General features: G+C 39.4%; 1 protein-coding gene across 4 annotated transcripts; it reads left to right on the top strand.

Moving 5' to 3' along the window:
- Positions 1–1434: 1434 nt before the first annotated feature.
- Positions 1435–19548, top strand: HSPA4 (heat shock protein family A (Hsp70) member 4). 4 transcript variants are annotated; one of them, XM_075056941.1, is made up of 19 exons: positions 1435–1696; positions 5930–5987; positions 7719–7795; positions 8506–8628; positions 9078–9177; positions 9591–9724; positions 11630–11874; positions 12266–12342; positions 12644–12795; positions 13853–13959; positions 14305–14438; positions 14908–15089; positions 15508–15597; positions 16118–16270; positions 16788–16913; positions 17912–18019; positions 18322–18441; positions 18846–19007; positions 19285–19548. In XM_075056941.1, the coding sequence occupies exons 4-19, from the start codon at positions 8509–8511 to the stop codon at positions 19492–19494; spliced, it is 2220 nt and encodes a 739-aa protein (XP_074913042.1). In that variant the 5' UTR covers positions 1435–1696; positions 5930–5987; positions 7719–7795; positions 8506–8508; the 3' UTR covers positions 19495–19548. The 4 variants fall into 4 exon arrangements, with proteins under 4 accessions (XP_074913042.1, XP_074913038.1, XP_074913039.1 ...); XM_075056937.1 differs by having other exon boundaries at positions 7655–7795; XM_075056938.1 differs by having other exon boundaries at positions 5930–7326; positions 7655–7795.
- Positions 19549–20814: the final 1266 nt, after the last annotated feature.

The following is a 20814-nucleotide window of genomic DNA, read 5'->3' as shown; positions in this document are numbered from 1 at the left end:
GGCACCGCTGTTGGGGTCCCAGCAGAACAGTCGGTCCACCGCCCCGTCCACCCCCAACCCGCTCCCACCAGCACTGGAGCTGTGGAACATGCTGGATCTTTTAGGGATTTTTTTTTTTTAATTTAAGCTTTTTAGGGATTCCTGATCCCTAAAAAGGACTTTTCTCCAGCACACTCGCAAAGCACTTGGTGGCTAAACGCTTGCCTGGAAAAACACGATGCAGCTATACAAATACCTATGGCAGCGATAATGGCCCAAGTCCTGAAGGTGGATACACTAATATTAAGATTTTATGTGTTGATTAGGGACTGATGGTACTGCAAATCCTACTGGATATAAAGCAATCATATGCTAAATTTTATTGGTAGCATAGTTGGAGCCAAACTGCCTTTTAACCACATTCTCAAAAGATGAAACTATGATCCCAGCCTTGGATTTTTTTCTGTAATTCAGAAACAATCAGAACACGGGTTGGGTTACCTGGCCCAGCTGTGTTTGAACCATGGAGGTCTCCCATGGTTTACCTGAGAATTCCCACACGGAGAAAGGTTTAATGAGTATTAAATACTTCTGTGTATGCGTATGGATGGTTCAGACGTGGTGTTTTTATCCCTGCACCTTCTGCTTGGTGTTGCAGAGGAGGTCTAGGAAAAAACAGCAAATGACAAGTTTACCTCCTTATTCCAGATGTGTAAAAGATGAATGACATACAGAAGCTATCAATACACCCTTTAGCTAGCTACCAAACATCATCAACAAGGCTTCCACTAATTTTTTTAGTCCTCGAGGTTGTTAAAATAGAAGAAAAAGAAAGAGATTTCATTTTAAGTTTGGGACCATCAAAGTAGAATCACCAGTGTGGTCCTCTTGAATTGACAGGACACAAAATGACAATATCCTGACAGCAAACAGAACTACTTGGGAGGCGTTTAGGTCCTTTTCTGCAAAACCCGTGTGCGTTTCCAGAAACTGTGATTTTATTTTTGGTTGCTTTTTTTTTTTTATTCTCATGGCATGCCGTTTTCCTTCGAGCCCCATCTGTTCCAATCAGGCGATCACAGCGTAGGGGAAAAAAAAAATAATGAAATCCATAAAAAGGCTTTTGTATTTGCACCGACGGCGACGAACGCCGCCTTAAAGCCTCGAGCCCCACAGGAAATAACAACACAAAGCCCTCTGCGGTGCTGCCGAGTTCTGACTTTATCGCATTTTTCTCCAATTCTTACAAGCTTATGCAAGAAAAAACAAAAAAATCCAAACCAAAAACCCTTTGGCGAAGGAGACGGCGCGGCCTCCCGCCGAGGGGGCGTGGCCACGCCTAGCCCCACCCCCAACCGGCGTGCCCTCCCGCGCCTGCGCCGCAGCCCACCCCCGCTCCCCCCTCCCCTCCCCGCCCGCGGCGGCAAGTCTCGCGAGATCTTCCTCTCCCCGCCCCTTTCCTCTCAGCGCTCCGCTCGGCCGCGGCCCGACGGGATCTTTCGAGAAGTCCCCCCGCCCCGAGGAGGCAGCGCCCGCCGCCGCCGCCGCGCATTTAAACGGGCCGAGCCGCCGCTCCTCAAGGCGCCTCAGTCCCTTCTCCCGCCGTAGCGATGTCGGTGGTGGGCATCGATTTGGGTTTCCAGAGCTGTTACGTGGCCGTGGCCCGCGCCGGCGGCATCGAGACCATCGCTAATGAGTACAGCGACCGCAGCACGCCGTGAGTGCGGGATCGGGGCGGGCCGCGCCGCCTTCCCGCTGCCGCCGCCGGGCTGAGGAGCGGGGCCGGGGCGGCGGACCTCCCGCTGAGGGGAGGGCGCCCGCTGGGCCCGGTCCTGCCCCGGCGTGGCGGGGAGGGAAGGCAGCCGGGGCCGGGAGGGGTGGTGGGGGGGTCGGGAGAAGTGGACTTTGTTGAATAAGTGCTTAAAGAAAGGACGGATACCGTGCGGCAGGCATGGAGAGGTGTTCGGGTGACCCGCTCTGCTCCTTCCCTTTTTGTGTAGTAAGACCAGTTTGTCCTCCCGGAGGCAGGGCTGCGTTGTGAGGATTAAAAGGATAGGGTCCCTGAGCATCAGAAAAAGCACCCGTATCTCTGACGGCGGGAAGTCACGAAGCTTCATTTCCCTGTGAATTTATACGCCGTGCTTTGACGCCCCTGATAGCGTACCTGTTTGTTCTCCTGCAGCTCCAGTCCTGTCTCCCCCAGGGCAGCCGGACTGTGGAGGTGAATGCCGAGCTGGTGCTTCGCTCTGTGCGAGCTCCTTGGCCTGCTGCTGGGTCAAAGCTTAGAAAAGCTTCTTAGCAGCCTTCCCTTCAGCCTGCGTGCTTCTTTGTTCAGCAAGGGTTCTCAAAAAATCTGCGCTTTTTTGAGTATTGGGTCTTTTAAACTCTCACTTGAAACTAGCCACCAGATTGACAAGTTATTGGGATGGGAAAGTGGAGTATGAATAGACAGTACAGTGTCAGACATCCGCTTTCCTGGGAAGGGGGTGGGCTGACCAACAGTGCAGTTTGCTGGTGAACTTGGTCTTGAAGCACATTACAATATACGATGTGTATAGAATATTCTAACTCTGGTTACATAAATAGGCCTCCCAACACATTTCTCCTGAAGAGTGTGCATTACCTATTTTTAATGAGAAACTTGCTAAGAAGGAGAGGGAGAGCTGGGATAAAACTCCTCTAAGAATCAGTTGCAAAATAAAGGTGGAAAAGGAATTTCTAGTGCGTCTGACTTGGAGGGGAACTGTTTGGAAAGCGGTCTTAAAAGTGTTTCTACAGCTTACTCTATGTTGTAGCATAGCTAGCTTTATTTTAAGCAGATACTAAAGTAAATAGCTGTCTTGGTGAGACAAATGCATCATCTTAGTTGTTTTGGTTTTTTTTTTTTTTTTTTTTAGATCTCTCACATCTGTTTAAAAAGACCAGAGGCATAAAATGACCTTGCTTCTCATTAGACAATACCTCAGCTCTGTTTGCCTGTTACTGTCTCTACGCAGGGAATAAATGGAGAAGGAAACTTTTATTTGGTACATATGCTAGAGTAAGGACTAGTCTCTTATGTATTCTCAGTAATATGGAAGTTTAAAGGTTAGATGTACTAAGAAAATGTTTAATGTCAAAAATTTCAAAGCAATCTTGTGATAGCTCTAGGTATCTGGCCCTCAGAGAGTTGAAGTTCTGCTTACATATAGTTGAAACATGAACATGAGTCTCCTTCACTGAAGGAGATGAGCTATATAAAATATCTGACACAATGAATAATTCAGTTATGAAAGGCTGAAGTGAAATGGAAAAAATTAGCATAATGAAAATGATAGTTTTTAACAGGACTTAATCTCCAAGCACTGTTCTGAGGGAATACAGAAAACAATTCTGTAAGCAAACCCATCTATTAAAAGAAATTCTTAATGATTTTTAAGTGTCTGTCTTGGAAACAGCCTGGTTCAAAAAGTCAGTGTTTAGCATTTCTTTACAGTGAGCTCTGGAGGGAGTTGTGCAAGGTGTTGTGACAGGTTTCCTCAGGAATCGGCTTGTGGTCAGGGTTAAACACTTATGTTTTCAAGATGACATCCAAGTTTTGGGAAGGATTAGCAGATGTGTGTTATTGTAATTGTTTGTATTGGTAAAGTAAACCCTACTCAATACATTGTGCTTAGTTCGCTGGCATTCTCACTGAATCTGCTTTCAGCTCTGTGCTTGGATTCTTCCAGAATCCTGTAAAATTTGAACTTGCATATCCAAAAGCAGTGCAAAACATGCTTTGTCTTTGACTATGTTATTCTGAAAATGGAAGAGTGGTAGAGAGAAAGGTAGTAAAAAATGAGGGTAAAAAAATGTAAGATTGTTTCATTATCTCCATAAGGATGAAGGGACTTGAATTAAGTGCAGTAGTTGCAACTGATCTTAGAAAGCTAGCACTGATTTTCAGGGTAGAGGGATGTCTTCCAAAGAAGTGAAAGTGGGTGGGAGGGTAAGGGTGAAGTAGTGCCTGCAGGTGTGTTCAGGAAGTTCAAAGCTCTGCTTAAGTTGCTTCACTAGACCTCTGATGACCTTCACTGTGATTATGTTTCTACTTAAAATGCTATGGTTAGTTATTCAACCTCCAGTAAAATTGTGTAATAGTATAATTTGTATTTAATAAGTTAACCCTGGTTCCTATGGTGAACTGATTTGGGGAATGAGACTGGCTGAAAATTTTTCCTTTCCTCCCTCTTCCCAGTTGAACTTCCCTCTGTGCTGGGTCCCTGTGTGGCTCCCTGAAGTTCCATTGGGAGCCAGGGTTAACTCAGGAGAAGGGCTGGGGTGGGCAGAAAGCAAAGGAGTGGAGCCAAGTAGAACCATCCCATCTGTCCAGCTGCAGCTCCTTTGAGAATCATGCCTATTTATAAAGCCAAGCAGGGGGCAAGCATGTTTAAGAAGAATGTATGCACTTAAGGGTTTTATTCCCAGCGCATAATACGGAAGCCCATATTTTTGATTACTGTGCTGTATCCTTCTCTTGAGACAGACTTCTGCCTTGAGGTTTTAGTCTGGTGGGTTTAAATGGTTCTGTAATCTAAATTAGTGGATTTGTGGTGATTGAGGACTGACGGCTTGTGAATTTAGCAGTGAAGTAGCTGGATATTTTGTTTTTGTCTAGGAGAAAAGCAGCAATTCATGTTCATGTCTTAATTCCTTTCTGGAGACCAGAGTAAATTAATAACTAGCTTCCTGCTCAGGGCTCATTAGATTTTTAGCTGTATGCTCTGCAGCTCCTGTTCCCTTAGCAGGGGCTTTAGGGTCTGCATAGCACAGAACTTCCTCACTTTTAGTTAACTAATCCCTTGAATAATGGTTTCAAATAAGAGATTAATTCAGAAATATTAATTCTGTTGCAACATATGCTGTAGGGTGGGCCTTGTTTCATTTGTTAAGTTATTAATAAATTGGAAGAAGATAGAAAACCAATGCAATTATATCACTCTAGTCTTTCATTCTGGTTTTGACAGTTTCTGTTTGGAAGGCCAATTCTAAACCTCAGGCTGAGTTGGAATTTGTTTCTTGTGGCAGCCCTATGGCATAACCCTGCTGTAAAGCAGATTCCTGACCCACCACATAGAGAGCGGCTTAATTATGCTGTTAGTATGTTGTGTGAATAGGAAAGATCTGCTTGACTAATGGCAATTATTTTTTTTCCCTGGTAAGTTTACCTCAATGGTATGAGGAACTTGGATTAGAAGGCTGGATTTAATTTCATTAGGGCTTCTACAGTTTGTTAAATATGTAAATCAAGAGGCTTAATAGGACTAGGAATTTCTCCAAAAAAGGAGGATTTTTTTAATTCCATCTTTTTCAGAAATGGAAGCTGTCGCAAAGTAGTTTGGAGTAAAGTATGATTTTTCTTTCTGTAATTTACATTATTTCAGTGAGTATGGATGAAACTCAAACACCAGTCTTTCTGTGCAGGATTTTTCTTCCAGCTCTTGAAGATTTGCTTTAAAACTGGAAACCTTAGTTAGCATTTGGTACAGATGTGTAGGAATTATTTTTTTAATATCTGTTTTACCTCATGTATTTCTTCTGAACAGTTTAATGTTTCCTGTATTATTAGCCAATAACTTATCTTTGAGTGGCTTAGATATACAGGTAGTTATTGAGATAAAGGGTGTCTACCCAATTATTACTCAGATGTAAAACTCGAAGCAGCATGAATAAGTTTGGTTTTAGTGCTGTCCTTCAGTGAGGAGGATTGCTGTTTTAACTGAACTCGTGCCTGTTTCTTTCCAGAATTCACAGAACATTCCATGCATATATTGCAGTCAGTGACCAACTTTCTCAGTGGACCAAATACTGTTTAAAATATCTCTAGTCTAATTGATATTATCAACACTTTTATCAACACTTAACAAAAAGATGTGCAGTGCAGTTCTACCAATTGCTTGCTGACTGGAAATCTTTCTTCTTATTATAGATCATGTATAGCCTTTGGACCCAAGAATCGCTCAATTGGTGCTGCAGCTAAAAGCCAGGTGAGCGTATAGTTTGGGTAAAAGCAACTTCAGGAGTCAAGAATCAGATTAGCACAATGTATTTTTTTATCATTGTAGGTTACAAATGTCTCTGAGCTGGTGTCCTAGTGTCTCCATAGCTGTAATGAACAGCTGAGCTTAATTCAGCTGTTCAGCATGTAATGCTGCTTTGTCATCTTGGACAGAATAAGGGTTGATAGTTGTATGTAACGAAATGTAAAAAAAAAATATCTTTGCCCTTAAATTCTGATAAATACTAGTGTTTTCTTTTAGGATGCAAATGTAAATTCTAAAGCTAAGTAGTAGTGTTTCATCCTACCTTAGCTTTTTCCAGTTTGTGTGCATTATGATAGCTTTTAATTATGTGACTACATTCTATAGAATTCCATTAAGTGCATAGTTTTGGCAGAAAGGGGACAAGCTTGAGCGTAAATATATATAGCTTTCTTGACTCTTTGTGGCTGAATTACAACCTAAATACTTGTCTTAGGCATTCTTGTTCATACTTTGAGTTTTTGTTGGTGTAGGTAGGTAAATATGATTTAAGGACTGAGAAGAAGTTAAGCTGATTTGTCCTGCTTGTGACATTTGGGTCCTGCTGTATTGTATCTTGTATTGCTGTGAAACCCCTATAAAACATGATTTTTTTTGAAGTCCTCTACAGGAAGTGACTATTCAAACACTTGGTTTTTCTTAGCCTAAAATACCTAGAGATGTGTGAAGATTCATTATCTAGAATACAAAAATGACTGGACACAACCATGTTATTCAAGAACAGAAGAACTGTACTAGAACTAAATACAGATGTTTTTTCTGGAATTGAGTGTCTGCTTAGCTTAAAGAAATTCATTGATACAGAGATCCAGTAGAGATGAGGTATGTCCTGCAGAAACTAAACTTACAGAAAATTAAAACCAGGTTACTTAGGAAATAGACACTTGACTGAAACTGAATCAGAGGTAAATGTTATATGGTACAGTGCTTGTCTGCTTTGTCAATTACTGTGGTTTTTTCCAGTATGTATCTTGCTCTAATGTAAATGAAAGAATTAAACAAGTTTACTTGCACTATGTGAAAACAAGCTATAACGATTTTTCACTTCTTTATTTGCACTGATCTCTGTTATTAATAAGACAATCTACCTTTTGTCAGTTAAATCAAGTTGACAATATCACGTTGGTGCCCTCCTGACTTTTTAAAGCTTCATGACAAGGTCCTTGAGCTGTTTTGTGAGAATATCTGTGTGTTGGCTGTCACATGCATGTGATGAACCTGAACTGGAGTTTACGTCAATATGCTTGTTACATTTGCAAAATTCTGGCTGCAACGCAATAGAAAGGTAGGGTGGTAGGAAACAGGTAAATGGGAAAGACACTTTGCTAACATTTTTAAAGTGTCCTACGCATATACTATGAAAATTGAGTGCCATTTTAATCGATTTTAGAATCTTGGCTCAGTTTTCTAGCATACATTTTATTTTAAATCTCAAATTCCTGTAGGTTACCTGAGCAATCAGAGGGAAGTTGTCTTCTAGCAGCTGCCCTGATACTATTAAGATACAAATCACAAAAATATTCTGGTGAGGGAAGCATGAGAACAAAACTGTCGTCTTCTTGAAATTCAGATGTTCCCCTGACACGTTGTATTAAAGATTTCTTTTCCTCTAGGTTATTTCAAATGCAAAGAATACAGTACAAAGTTTTAAAAGATTTCATGGTCGTGCATTCTCAGATCCCTTTGTTCAAGCTGAAAAAGCAAGCCTTGCGTATGAACTTGTCCAGCTGCCAACAGGCTCAACTGGCATCAAGGTAAGTCTGGCATATTTGAAAAAGAGTCAGAGGAGGAAACTGATAACGTTTCCTTTTATCTCCTTACTTTGAATCTGCTTGCTGTAGTTTCTGTTCTCTTGTGAATGGAAAGTCTTAAATGGGGAATAAAAGGCTAATAATATAGATGGTCTTTCCAGGTGTTAGGTGAGACTGATTTTACAGTTGTAGAATTTCTCTGCCTTGCAAAGCCAGTCCCACACAAATTGTTGTAGCAGTTCTTTTTTCCTTCGCTCCATGGTGAATTTGGAAGACAAGCTACCTGGCCAGTGTACTTATTTAGCTGCTGTCCAGATACTGCAAGGGTGTAAGATGCTAGCTTAGTACTTTGGGTGAAATGGTAAAAATCTGTCTTTTTCAACAATGGCTGAACTTCTGATTTGGATTTTAGCAGTAACTAATTAGCTTACCCCAAAACAGTAGTGAGAAAGGCATCCTAGGCATTGTCTAGCAATTGGGATTAAAAAAAAAAAAATCTGTGTCCAGAGCAGCTTTGTGTATGTGAATTCTTAAATGTGCATTCCAGTGTTTATGTATTATCTTCTTGCAATTGCTGTGCATGAGCTAGGCTGTCAGAGAGCAGGTTGACTAAAGCTGCATTACTTTCAGTAAAGACTGTTTCTTGCATGTGTTCCTTATGTTTGTAGTGCGTGGTTTTTACTGTAATGTGTGTACACAATTTTTATTTGAAGGCCATGTACATGGAAGAAGAAAGAAACTTTACTATTGAACAGGTGACAGGAATGCTTCTTACCAAATTAAAAGAGACTGCTGAGAATGCGCTTAAGAAGCCTGTAGTTGACTGTGTTGTTTCTGTAAGTATGTGATAGTACATATTTGGCTGGTATCATAAACTGAAATGATTGCAGCATTAAATTGCCCACTAAACTTGAATATTCAGGTATTTGTCTTTTCTGTTTAAAACTGAATCTTGCTCACATATCTTCTTCAAAACTAGACTTCATTAATGGTAAAATGTCATAAATTGCTGCTAATTAGCAGCATAAATAATAATTGATACCTGTTTCTGTTTCTTTGCTCCTAAAATGAGTGGCTTGTGAGGCAGAATGGAAGAAGATTCACAAAAAGTAACTTTGTCTTCATGTAATGTTTTCTTTGCTTTTTCTCTATTGCAACTGAAATGTACACTAAATTTGAGGGATACCTCAGCTGTGCTCTATACTGACTCTATAGACATGCTTGTCATTATTTGCTACAGATGTCTCTTCTAAATGCTAATATTAGATATCTGATCTTCTTGCAGGTTCCTTGTTTCTACACAGATGCAGAAAGGAGATCTGTGATGGATGCTACACAGATTGCTGGTCTCAACTGTCTGAGACTAATAAATGAAACAACTGCAGGTAATACCTTCCTTTCTCTCCCCCTCACTTAATATTGTAGCTTTATTAGCTAAAAATGCTTTTAATCTGTTGCTGATCCATGCCCTCTGGAATTACCACTGGTTTTGCAAACTTAAAATAGATTAGTTGATAAAGTTCCTTAAGCTCTGGTCTGTTTTTTTCATTGCTTTACGGAGGCATAAAGGTATTTCTTGAGTATCTGTTTTAATGCAGCTACTAGGAGGGGCTAATACTGTTTAATATTATTCCATGTTCCTTTAGCATTGGGAATTTTGTTTAACAAGATAACCAATTTCTGTAGGTTGGAAAGTAAGATGAAATGCTAATGCTGTTTACTGATGTACCATTTATTTCTTGAGGAATTACAAAACTGAAAGTCCTAACTATGCTCTTTGACTCTTGTTTCTCTGTAGTTGCCCTTGCATATGGAATCTATAAGCAAGATCTGCCTGCCTTGGAAGAGAAGCCACGGAATGTTGTTTTTGTGGATATGGGGCATTCTGCATATCAAGTTTCTGTTTGTGCATTCAACAAAGGAAAACTGAAAGTAAACAATCTATTACGCATCCATTTTAATTATCAGTAGAAATATTCATCAGTACATACACAGCCTGTGACAGGCAAGCTTGCCTGGCTTTACATAAGCGTGTCCAGACAGCTCAATTCATATTCTTAAAATTGCACTTTGTCTGGAGTTAAAAGTAGGGCAGGGAGCTAGAGAGCTTTTTGAGTGATACATGGAGGAAGGAAACATGCCTTAATCGCCAGACTTTGGCAAAGAATTAAAAAAAAATGGATTAAATTGTTTGTTTATTCAGAAATTACCATATCTGACTGGGTGCCGCTTTCAAAAAATACTCTAGTTCAGTCGAGATCTAGCATTAAAACAAGAATTCCTAGAATGGTATAAGTGACAAACATTTTTTTTTAACACTCACTGTGGTGCTCATGTAAAAGAGTAAAAACTTTCTGAATTACTTTAAGCTGCAAATGGAAGCTAAGCAAGTTACAGTGTACGTGTAAGTTGCCAAAGCTTTACTGTTTTCCAGCAAATACTAACATTTCTTAGTTGGCTTTTTTATGGTTACAATCTGGACTTTTGCAGTTCCAATAATTTCTCTTAACTAGAAAAACAAACAAATTTTAAAGCATGGGGTAGTGAAATGAAGAGAAGGCAAGAGTTCTGAAAACATTAGTGTTGTTGTAGCTATGTTTCCTCTAGTGAGGAAACATAACCTACTTTGTGTTTCTCAGATTTGTCCTTTGAACTTTGAAACCATAGAAATACAGAAGAGATGCTTTTGAGTATAGAATGGAGAACTGGACAGCAAAGCAGTTAAAAACAGCGTAGAGACCAAACCTACTCTGAAGGTGTATTGAGAATAATGTGATACTTTACTGATTTCTACTCCTGGGGGGAAAAAAAAATTAAGTTCACAATATGTTTAAAGAGTAGAATCAGCTGAGGTGGATAGGCTACAGATGTTCTTTGCAGATAATTCCTTCATTGGAAATGAGCGCCTATTTGCAAGAGTTAATAACACTTATTCTCTTCATGTTTTATTTTTAGCTTGGTGTAAGCATGTTCCACCTTTATGAGGCATCAAATATTAAACTGGGATATGATTCAGACTGACAGTGGCTAAGCAGAATTTGAAAACTCTGATGGTCTGCTTACAGTACAAGTTGCTGAACAGATTGTGTTGCTAAGCCTTACCCTATCTTCCTAAATTTCTTCTAAAAGTTGTCACCTCATTACAGGAAGGCTGGGTGCCCAAGGCTGCTTTTTAGCATTTGAGATAGCAGATGTTTTTTTCTCCTGGAGCTTGTAACTGCTGTATGTATGCACTGCAATTCTTATGAGAATTATCATTTACAAAGAGGTCTAATATTTGTGTAGCTGCCAGAATTTGTCTGTGGTAATGGTGGTTCTTTCTCCAACAGCATTTTGAACATATCTAATATCACTACAAAAGGCATAGGATAATCATGGTAGGCTTAAAAAAAAAAAAGCATATCTTAGCACGTGTGCAACTATTACTGCAGTTGCAATTCACATAAATTATCAGATGTTAGTAATGCAATTGCTATTTAGATTGCCCTGAAATGCAAGAGAATAGCTTAATTGTTGCCGGCAGTGTCCATGAAATGTGAAAGATGAGTATGGGATGTGGCTTTATTGTTTGGGATAGGTTAGACTTCTAGATGAGACTCATCAAAAGAAACTCTTTACTGGTGATGGCAAGGGCAGAATAAAAATGAACTGTACCAGATCTTTTTCTGTTATGGCTGCACCGGTATAATTCGTCCTCCATAGTAATGTTGTGACACTTGCTTTCATTTAAAGTTGAAGTATATTTGACACAAAGAAATGCTTTGACATTAACTGCTAATTGGTTTCACTGAGGTAACGACAAATTGTACTATTACTGAAGAGTTCAATTTTTTTAAGGTTCTTGCTACATCATTTGATACAACACTTGGAGGCAGGAAGTTTGATGAGATGTTAGTTGAATACTTTTGTGAAGAATTCGGAAAGAAATATAAACTAGACATAAAGTCAAAGATTCGTGCATTGTTGAGACTATACCAGGAATGTGAAAAACTGAAAAAATTGATGAGCGCTAATGCCTCTGATCTTCCAATGAACATAGAATGCTTCATGAATGACATAGATGTCTCTGGAACAATGAACAGGTAATGTTTATACTTTTACAAAGGTAAGCTTTTGAGTGCTCTTCAGTCAAGAAAGAAAGTTTATATAAAATACCAGTTCTTAGGATTGGAGGGAGGTGGGAAATGTGAGAACAACATGGACAGGGGTGCTGCTCAGAATGATAATGTTTAGAGACTGGTCAGTGGTCTTGAGTTGGGAGGGAGGGCTGTGAATGTTGCAAGTGTGCCTAGATGGCTAGAACCAAGTTTGTCTGGAAATATACTAAATAAGTTTAAAACTAGGATTGGGGAAAGAGAAAACCCTGCAGTACATAGTTAAAATGGCATTCTTTCAGTTTTGGCATCCTGTTCTATGTGCAGTATTAACTTGCTTATGGTATGCTATAGCTTTATTTATGGCTTCTTCCAACAGGAACAAATTTTTAGAGATGTGTGATGGACTCCTTGCAAGAGTAGAACCCCCCCTTCGCAGTGTGCTGGAGCAAGCCAGTAAGTGTATATGCATTCTGTATTCTGCATACAGAAGAGACATCCGTAATGCAAGCTTCCTTTGGGTGTTGACAGAACTTGGACAGATGTATTTAGCGCACCTAACAATTTCTTGCTTAGCAGTTACAAGCTTGTTAAAATTTTCACACAAGCTAAGATTTGAAATTCTTATTGCTTAGAAACTTAGAGAACAAGCTTAAAAGAATGATTCGTCTAGTAAAACTTCTAGTTTACAATGTCAGCATATTCATGTAAACCAGAAACATTTAATCTATAAAACCAATGTCTAACTCTCTTCTAGAGTTAAAGAAGGAGGATATTTATGCAGTAGAGATAGTTGGTGGTACCACAAGAATCCCTGCTGTAAAAGAGAAGATCAGTAAATTTTTTGGCAAAGAAGTCAGTACAACTTTGAATGCAGATGAGGCTGTTGCACGAGGTTGTGCGCTGCAGGTAAAAAGGGCTGTTTGTTTTAGCTGTGAGTATTTTTATTGAAATCCATAAATACTTAAGCCAGAGTCCACAGGTAATGTGGGAGATACTTTATGTGTATCAGAATGGATTCGAATAAGCTTTGAAGGTGGTTGGAAGAATGAGAATAGTAATTTGTGATTCCTCTGTGCTGTTTGTCTAAGCCAGATCAGTGGATCATTGCAGCTTGTTGAAGCAAAACATGTACTCTTGCTTCTGCTGTGTCTGGAAGCTGGAAGTCTGATAAAGCTCACATGATGATGGTTTTTCCTCCAGGCTCCTTTGGGGGCCTAGGTTAAACAGGGAAAAAGTTGTGGGGTTTTTTTTTGTGGGTTTTTTTTTTTTTTTTTTTTTCAGCACTACTGATAAACTTGTGAGACGGCAGTTGCTTATTAACATGGATGGAAGTGAAAGCTTAGGTTCTTGCTAATGGAATTCTGTGTCCTGAGCTGTAATTTGTCACTACTGAATAGCTTAAGCAGTAGTAAATACTCTATAGTTAACAGTGCTGCCATCTCTTGAATGCACCTTAATTTTGCTCTGATCACCTCAATTCTCTTTTCAAATGTGTAATATGTGCTTACAGCTATGTTCCGTCGGTGGTACAAACTAGCTATTGTAAACTGCTTAAAAAGAGAATTTTGTGTTACGGTATGCAAAAAGACTGGTACTATGTCACTCTAAAAAGTAACTCTAATTGAGGTTTTCCTATTTCTTTATGTTGGCACTAAAAACAATTCAGTAGCCTAACCACACAAGCTGAACATGATGGCTCTAAATTAAACCTTGCATATTTTCACTTTTCAGAGTGAACAGATTGTGATAGCTTCTTGAAAAGGAATGGTACATGTGAGCTTACAGTGCTTATTATGCAGGTCCCAAGTCCATCAGTATTAGTGTCCCTTAACCTAGAGTAAATCTACATATTAAACAGCAGAGTAAATCTACATATTAAACAGCATAACTAGCTACTTACTGAATTAAATTACTATTCATCTGAAGTCTGATTGTTTGTAATATGGCTCTTGTGCTCTTTCAGTGTGCTATTTTATCCCCGGCTTTCAAAGTGAGAGAATTTTCTATCACAGATTTGATACCATATCCTATTTCTTTACGATGGAATTCACCAGCAGAGGAAGGGCTAAGGTAAAAAAACTGATGTTCAATCTTCTTGCATGTTTACATACAGCTTAAAACTAACTGATGACAACTAGAGTAAATAACACTTCCAGAACAATGCCCACTTAACAATTCAAGCTTTGATACTTTTTCTGAAGTTAGTGATAGTAGAAAACAAAACCAAGAATGGGTGGCAGTTCAGCACTTACCACATGGTTATCAGTCTTATTTTAACCTAAAAAGTTAGGAGATGCTTTTGTCACTTCTTAAAGAAGCTTTTCCTTAAGATATAAGAGGATCTGGAAAAGTTTTGTTAACTTGTTCTGTATGTGGGATAATGCATCTGATAAAGTGCTCTGTTTTCTCTTACAGTGACTGTGAGGTCTTTCCCAAGAACCATGCTGCTCCATTTTCAAAGGTCCTCACATTCTACAGAAAGGAACCTTTTACTCTTGAGGCATACTACAGTTCTCCCAAGGAATTGCCTTACCCAGATCCTGCTATAGGTTAAGACCATTCTATAGCTTTATATTAATAGTCTTGTACATGTTTCAGGACTTCTTTCTGTCTAATTATATAGTCTGGAAAGTGCAACCTACTACAAATGCTGTAGGGACAGGTTTCCAAAGTCATGGATCTACAGTGAAATGAGTGGAATAACATGAAGTTCATGGACAAATAGGCTAAATAAAGAGCATCTTAATGTTGGAGCAAACCTGAAAGGGGCATACTGAGAGTTGTGTAATCTTTTCCTATAGTACATTAACACCAGCTTTTACAGCATACCATAGAGAATTTCTAATTGCTGTGTATCCTAGCATTGCTGAGTAAAAAACTGAATTGTTTGGATTGAGTAGGATTTGATATCCTCTGAGTGCGTTGCAGTGATCTGTTGTCAGCAACAGTCAGGTTTTACTTTACATTCAATGATTAAGTTAATCAAATGGTATGTTTTTTCTCTTTGGGATTATTTAGCTCACTTCTTGGTTCAGAAGGTCACTCCTCAAACAGATGGATCCAGTTCAAAAGTGAAAGTGAAAGTTAGAGTAAATATCCATGGCATCTTCAGTGTTTCAAGTGCATCTTTAGTAGAGGTTCATAAATCTGATGAGAATGAAGAGCCTATGGAAACCGACCAGCATGCAAAAGAGGAAGAGGTAATAGACTTAATTGCTCTTAGCTACTTAGAAAACTGCTTTTATGACAAAGTGTAATTGACCAAGTTTTGGGAAGGTTCTAAGACTTGTCTAAGATTTCAGTAAATGTGTTCAGCAACTAAAATATGAAGATATGATTAAGTACTAACTGAAGTATGTCACACCAGTGACAGATTTCTTGAAACCAGGACTGTGAGGTATAGATGAAATGCTTAATTATGCTAGGAGTGAGCTGTTACTTGCCTAAGCAAAGACTAGAAGCTTCTAATTTATGCCTTGAAACTCCACTTCAGTTTTTGTTCTGTTTCCTCTTTTGCCTAAAGAGCATTAGGCGTAATTGATCAGCTTAAGAACTAAAGCAATCATCTGCATGTGCATTTTTTTAATATGTCGAATTGGATCTGTCTATGAATTTCAGAAGATGCAAGTAGACCAGGAAGAGCAACAAAAGCCTGAAGAGCAACAGCAGGCCCAACCTGAAAATAAGGCAGAGTCTGAAGAAATGGAGGTAACATTAACATCTGAGAGACTTCTGTTTTCTTACAGGATACTCTGGAAGATTTATGAGAATATGTAGTGTGTGAGCCTATCTGCTGCCTTTGTCATAGCTCTGGAAGCTAAACTTTTATTTGAATATATTGGTAGCCTGTATTGTGATTGGAGCTTAAGAAGTACATAAATGGCTTGGGTAATTGCAGATCTGTCAAGTGACCTAGTACTGATAAAATGGTGAACTCTCCTGTTCATGGAAGACATAATAATTTAGTTTTCAGTAACTTAAATACTAGGAAAGTGTTCTACTATAAGCACCATCACTCCCATGAATGTAGTCAGTGTGCCCAGAAAATGTCAGTAGTTGCATTAATTATCTCTGACTTCTTTAGCAGCTGAAGTGTCAGAATGACAGAAAGTAGTATGTAGTTCTAATGAAGTACACTAACTCAATAATACTTTTTCTATTACAAGTCTTGAATACTTGAACTGTTGGGTGATGCTATTTTAACTTTGAGTTTATTTCTTTAATGCAGACTTCTCAGGCTGACTCAAAAGACAAGAAAGTGGATCAACCACCTCAAGCCAAGAAGGCTAAAGTAAAGACGACTACAGTGGACCTTCCCATTGAGAATCAGTTGGTGTGGCAGATAGGGAAAGATATGCTGAACTTATTCATTGAGAATGAGGTAAACTTTTACTTGCCCAAGCTACAAATTTCACTAGCTGATCTCCAGAAATTTTGCTGTTCATTAAACATGGTTAATGCTTAAGGGTGATCAAGGAAAGATGAGAAGGAAAAAAAAAAAATGCAGTTTTTTTCTGAGGTGAACAACAGTGCCCCATGAAGCCAAAATACATTCTCCTTGTTAAGTGAATGCTGTAATTCTTACTGAAGAGGTGTTCTGCAGGAGAGCTAGTTCATAGGGTGATTATTTCCAAAATCACCTGCAGTTACAAGGTACTCAATGGCTGCTACCATCAGGGTGAAGGTTCCTCAACTGGAGGAAGATTGTTCTCTACTGTATTGGATATCCCACCAAAACTGAAATTAGTTTTTATTCATGTGCTGTGTTTAGAACAGTTCTGTAAACTACAGCACTTCAAAATCTTTAGTCAAACTTAAGCCTTTGCTAACAAGGTATCCTGGCAATAAATGTTAAATAACTAGCTTTTTAGACAACTAATTTGACAACTCTTTCACAGGGTAAAATGATAATGCAGGATAAGCTAGAGAAAGAGAGGAATGATGCCAAGAATGCAGTGGAAGAATACGTGTATGATATGAGAGACAAACTCTGCGGTATTTACGAGAAATTTGTTAGTGAAGATGTAAGTATTGCTAGCTTGATGGTTTCCTGATATATTTTGTTACAATGAAGAGTATTTTAATAACCTTTGACCTGTATCAGATACTATGTTTACTTAGACTATATTTTCAGACTTTAAATTTGGAGAAATAGCTTTTAACCTTTCTGGCTATGAAGGTAACCTTCTAAATGTGGCCCAAGTACAAGCAGATGGTACCCAGGATATATTGTGTGCTCTTTTCCAAAACAGTTGCAGCAATTAAGATATTATCAGAGCATGTGTTTTCAGACTGAAACAGACTAGGAGCACTTGCAGAATAATTTTAAGGCAACCTATTCTATTTTGGCTCTTTGACAGTATTCAGGAATAGTTTAAGATTAAAAAAAACAATCCAACAACAACCCTACCTAGGAACATAATAGGTGGAATTAGTCTGACTAAATGTGGGCACCTGTACCTGAACAGGCTGCCTAAAAATCTCTTGGTATTATTAATTATCTTTCCCTGTTGTACTAAAGGAGCTTGGTGCGTAAGTAATAAGTTAGATGTCTACGTTGGTCAGATGAATCACCCCAGACTCTTGACTAGATCCCCATTGGTTATAATGGGAGCCTTGCCAGCAAGGTGTCTGCAGAGCCCAGGTACCTATGTCAGACCTAAAACGGGGACAAGTTGAGTGAGATTCATGGCACCTTTGCTGAAGATAAGTTTCACTCTGTTCTCAGACTTGCTCATATAGTGATGATGAAAATGGCGGGGGGGGGAATAGGCTTTTATGTGACAGTATTGATCTCAGCTGTGGGTGCCATAGATGGTTCTTCCTTAGGCCTGGTCTCCACCATGAAGCCATACTGAAGAATATTTTATTTGTTATTTTTCACTGAAATAGGATAAAGAGTTCAGACAGTTGTTTACCTTCTAAAAACGTAACCCTTCCAGAAAGGTTCCAAGTATCATTTAGTACCATGTGCCATCTAACAGAATTATCTCACCTACCTATTTTGTATGGATTGCTTTAGGATCGAAATAGTTTCACGCTGAAGCTGGAAGATACAGAAAATTGGCTTTATGAAGATGGTGAAGACCAACCCAAACAAATTTATATTGATAAATTGATGGAATTGAAGGTAAGTGATTCTTACATTCCCACGGGGATTTACTGAATCTAGAGAACTTTGTTCAAGTGGAGACCTGTCTTGGGTCTGCTGATTCAGTGGTAACAAACGACTTAGTTTGCTTAAGTATATGAGGAGCAGATCTCCTGTAGACCTGTAATAATACAGGGTTGAGGAAGACTCAGTCTTCCCTGTAAGTGGAGGGAAGAGTAAAAGTTCCAAGGAGTTCAGAAATGTTGATGCATTCTGTCACATCTTGCAGGATCATATTGTGATGCTGCATGGTTTTTGATATCTGTTGTACTTTGTTTCAGACTCTGGGTCAACCTATTCAGGCAAGATTTCAAGAATCGGAGGAAAGACCAAAAGCATTTGATGACTTAGGGAAGCAAATTCAACAGTACATGAAAACTGTTCATGCATTCAAAGCAAAGGTATTTCCATACTTAACTTCTGGCAAATGCAAGGAAGTGGTACAAATCTTTTCTGAATTTTAAGTAAGCTCCTTTGAACAAAAAGCTGGTGCAACCTCCTGGCTAGCTTCTGAGTTCTTGATATTTAACATATTTTCAGAAGTGGGTGTTGGCTGGAAAACCTGACAGTCTTTTTTTTTTTTTTTTAATCAGGTGTTGATTTCCTCATGGGGGGGAAAATGCCAGCAGCAGTAGAACCTTAGTTCTCTGGTTATAGAGCTGTGATTGATCTCTGTTAATCAGAACAGCCTTCTGGCTTAATGGTCTTTCTTGTATTTTGAAGATAAAAGTTTGAAAAAATAAGCACGCAGTTCACATGTTCAAAACAAATATTTGCACAGCTACTACTAATTTGGCTGTTTCAGGATGAACAGTATGACCATCTAGATGAAGCAGATGTAGCAAAAGTGGAGAAGAGTGCAAATGAAGCTATGGAGTGGATGAACAATAAACTTAATCTTCAAAACAAGAGAAGTCTTACTTTGGACCCAGTTATAAAAGCTAAAGACATACAAGCTAAAACTAAAGTAAGTCTGTCTATGTAATTCACTGTATTTCCATGAATCTTTCTCTTTCTTGGTCTAGTTGTTTGTGCTCAGAGGAAGAGTCTGACGTGAGAAATCTATAATTAGAAGGACAGTGATAGGGTATTAATCTCTTAAACATGCGTATTGGGGAACACCAGCCCCCAACTTGAATAACTTCTTCTGACCATACTCGATGGATAATTGGAGCAGCAGGTTAAAGTACAACTGTTGGTATACAGAAACATTTCTAACAGTGTTTTATTTCTGTGTTTTCTAGGAATTGACAAGTATTTGTAATCCTATAGTCACAAAACCAAAACCCAAAGTTGAACTCCCGAAGGAGGAGCAGAAACCAACTGAACCCAATGGACCAGTAGAAGGCCAGGGAGAAGCCAATGGTGGGTCCCAGGCTGCTGAACAGAGTGCTGCTGCTGCTGCTGCCCCAACGGCCACGGAGAAGAAGCTTCCTGAAATGGACATTGACTGAATTTCAGCACTTGTTTATATTATTGCAAACTACAATAAAGCTTTAAGTTGTCAACTTTGTATGTTCTGAATACAAATTGAAGCAAGTGAATACCACAGCACTCTTAGGAATTTTTGGAGAGGTTTGGTCAATGCATCAAGTCAGAACGCTTAGGTAGCTAACTACTCCGTTGAATAAGCAACATTTCTTACCATTATGATTGTACTTAGAAGTTTTGGTATTCTTACTTGACCTCCAGGAACAGCCATAAGCTGGTTCTCCATTTTTAATGTCCATGGTGAGTTGATCTTATTTTAAAGTAGTGAGACAGCACCCTCTGAAGCCAGACTGGGCACACTGTTGTTTGTTCCCTTGTGGACTGCAGCAACAGTGTTTATATAAAGTGCCCCTTGACATTTGCACTGCAAGAAGATAATGGGGGAGAGGGAGGGAGTGCTCCTGCTAAAGCATAGCCTTTCACTTGCTCACCTTAATCTAGCCCTTGTTTTTAGTGTTAATGCACCATTCTAGATTTGATTTGCACTTGAACAGTTCATAGTAACACAATGTTTGCAGAGCATCAGCATGTTTATTCCTTAGCTGGTGCCCTTGCCTGACAGGTGACTGGGATTCATTGATCTGACAACATAGAGTAGCAGCCACTGTGCACTCCTGCAGCTCAGACCATGGATGTGCTCTTAGACATGAGTGTCTGCTCCTGGCCAACTCCCCAGCTGGTTAGAGCCTGTAAACCTTTTTGTCTCTAGTGAAATTAGCTGCTTGTAGAAAGAATGAATACTTGTATTTCAGCTGCCTACGCTGATAGCCGATTCTGACTTGTTCCTAACTTTTTCTGAAGGGGGTATGCTTGCTTCCACGAGGCCTTCATTTGGAATGCTTGGTTTTTTTTTTTTTTTGTTCTGTTTTCTTTCCCAGGAAAAGAAAGACCTGAGCAATTTGGCATTTTTTTCTATGAGCTTTATACAATGATTTGCTTCTAGTACTGATTGTCATTAAACTTGCAAACATTAATTTGTATGTGTTAAAATCCAAAGCTGAAACACCCATTCAGATATTGCAAGAAATAAATGCACTGGATTCTACTGGATCACCTTCTCCAGCTGTTGATTGCCATCGAGAGAGAACTCGGGGGGGCGGGGTAGAAGCGAGGGTTGTGTCCCTCCTTGCTGGAGGCGTGCGAAGAGCTCTGGTTTTAATGCCAGGGTGAAGCTGTGCTTTACAGGCGTCGGTGCAAACCCGCTTTGACGAAGTAGAGTTAATAAATACCGGGCGTTGGGGGTGTCGGGGAGGGGGTCGGGGGCCTTTTCCCCGCGCCCGGCT

This window comes from Buteo buteo, chromosome 24 (assembly GCF_964188355.1).
Source record: "Buteo buteo chromosome 24, bButBut1.hap1.1, whole genome shotgun sequence".
In the NCBI taxonomy this organism is placed as follows: Eukaryota; Metazoa; Chordata; class Aves; order Accipitriformes; family Accipitridae; genus Buteo; species Buteo buteo.
The sequence above is the reverse complement of the archived record's forward strand: the minus strand, read 5'-3'. Positions and strand labels throughout refer to the sequence as shown.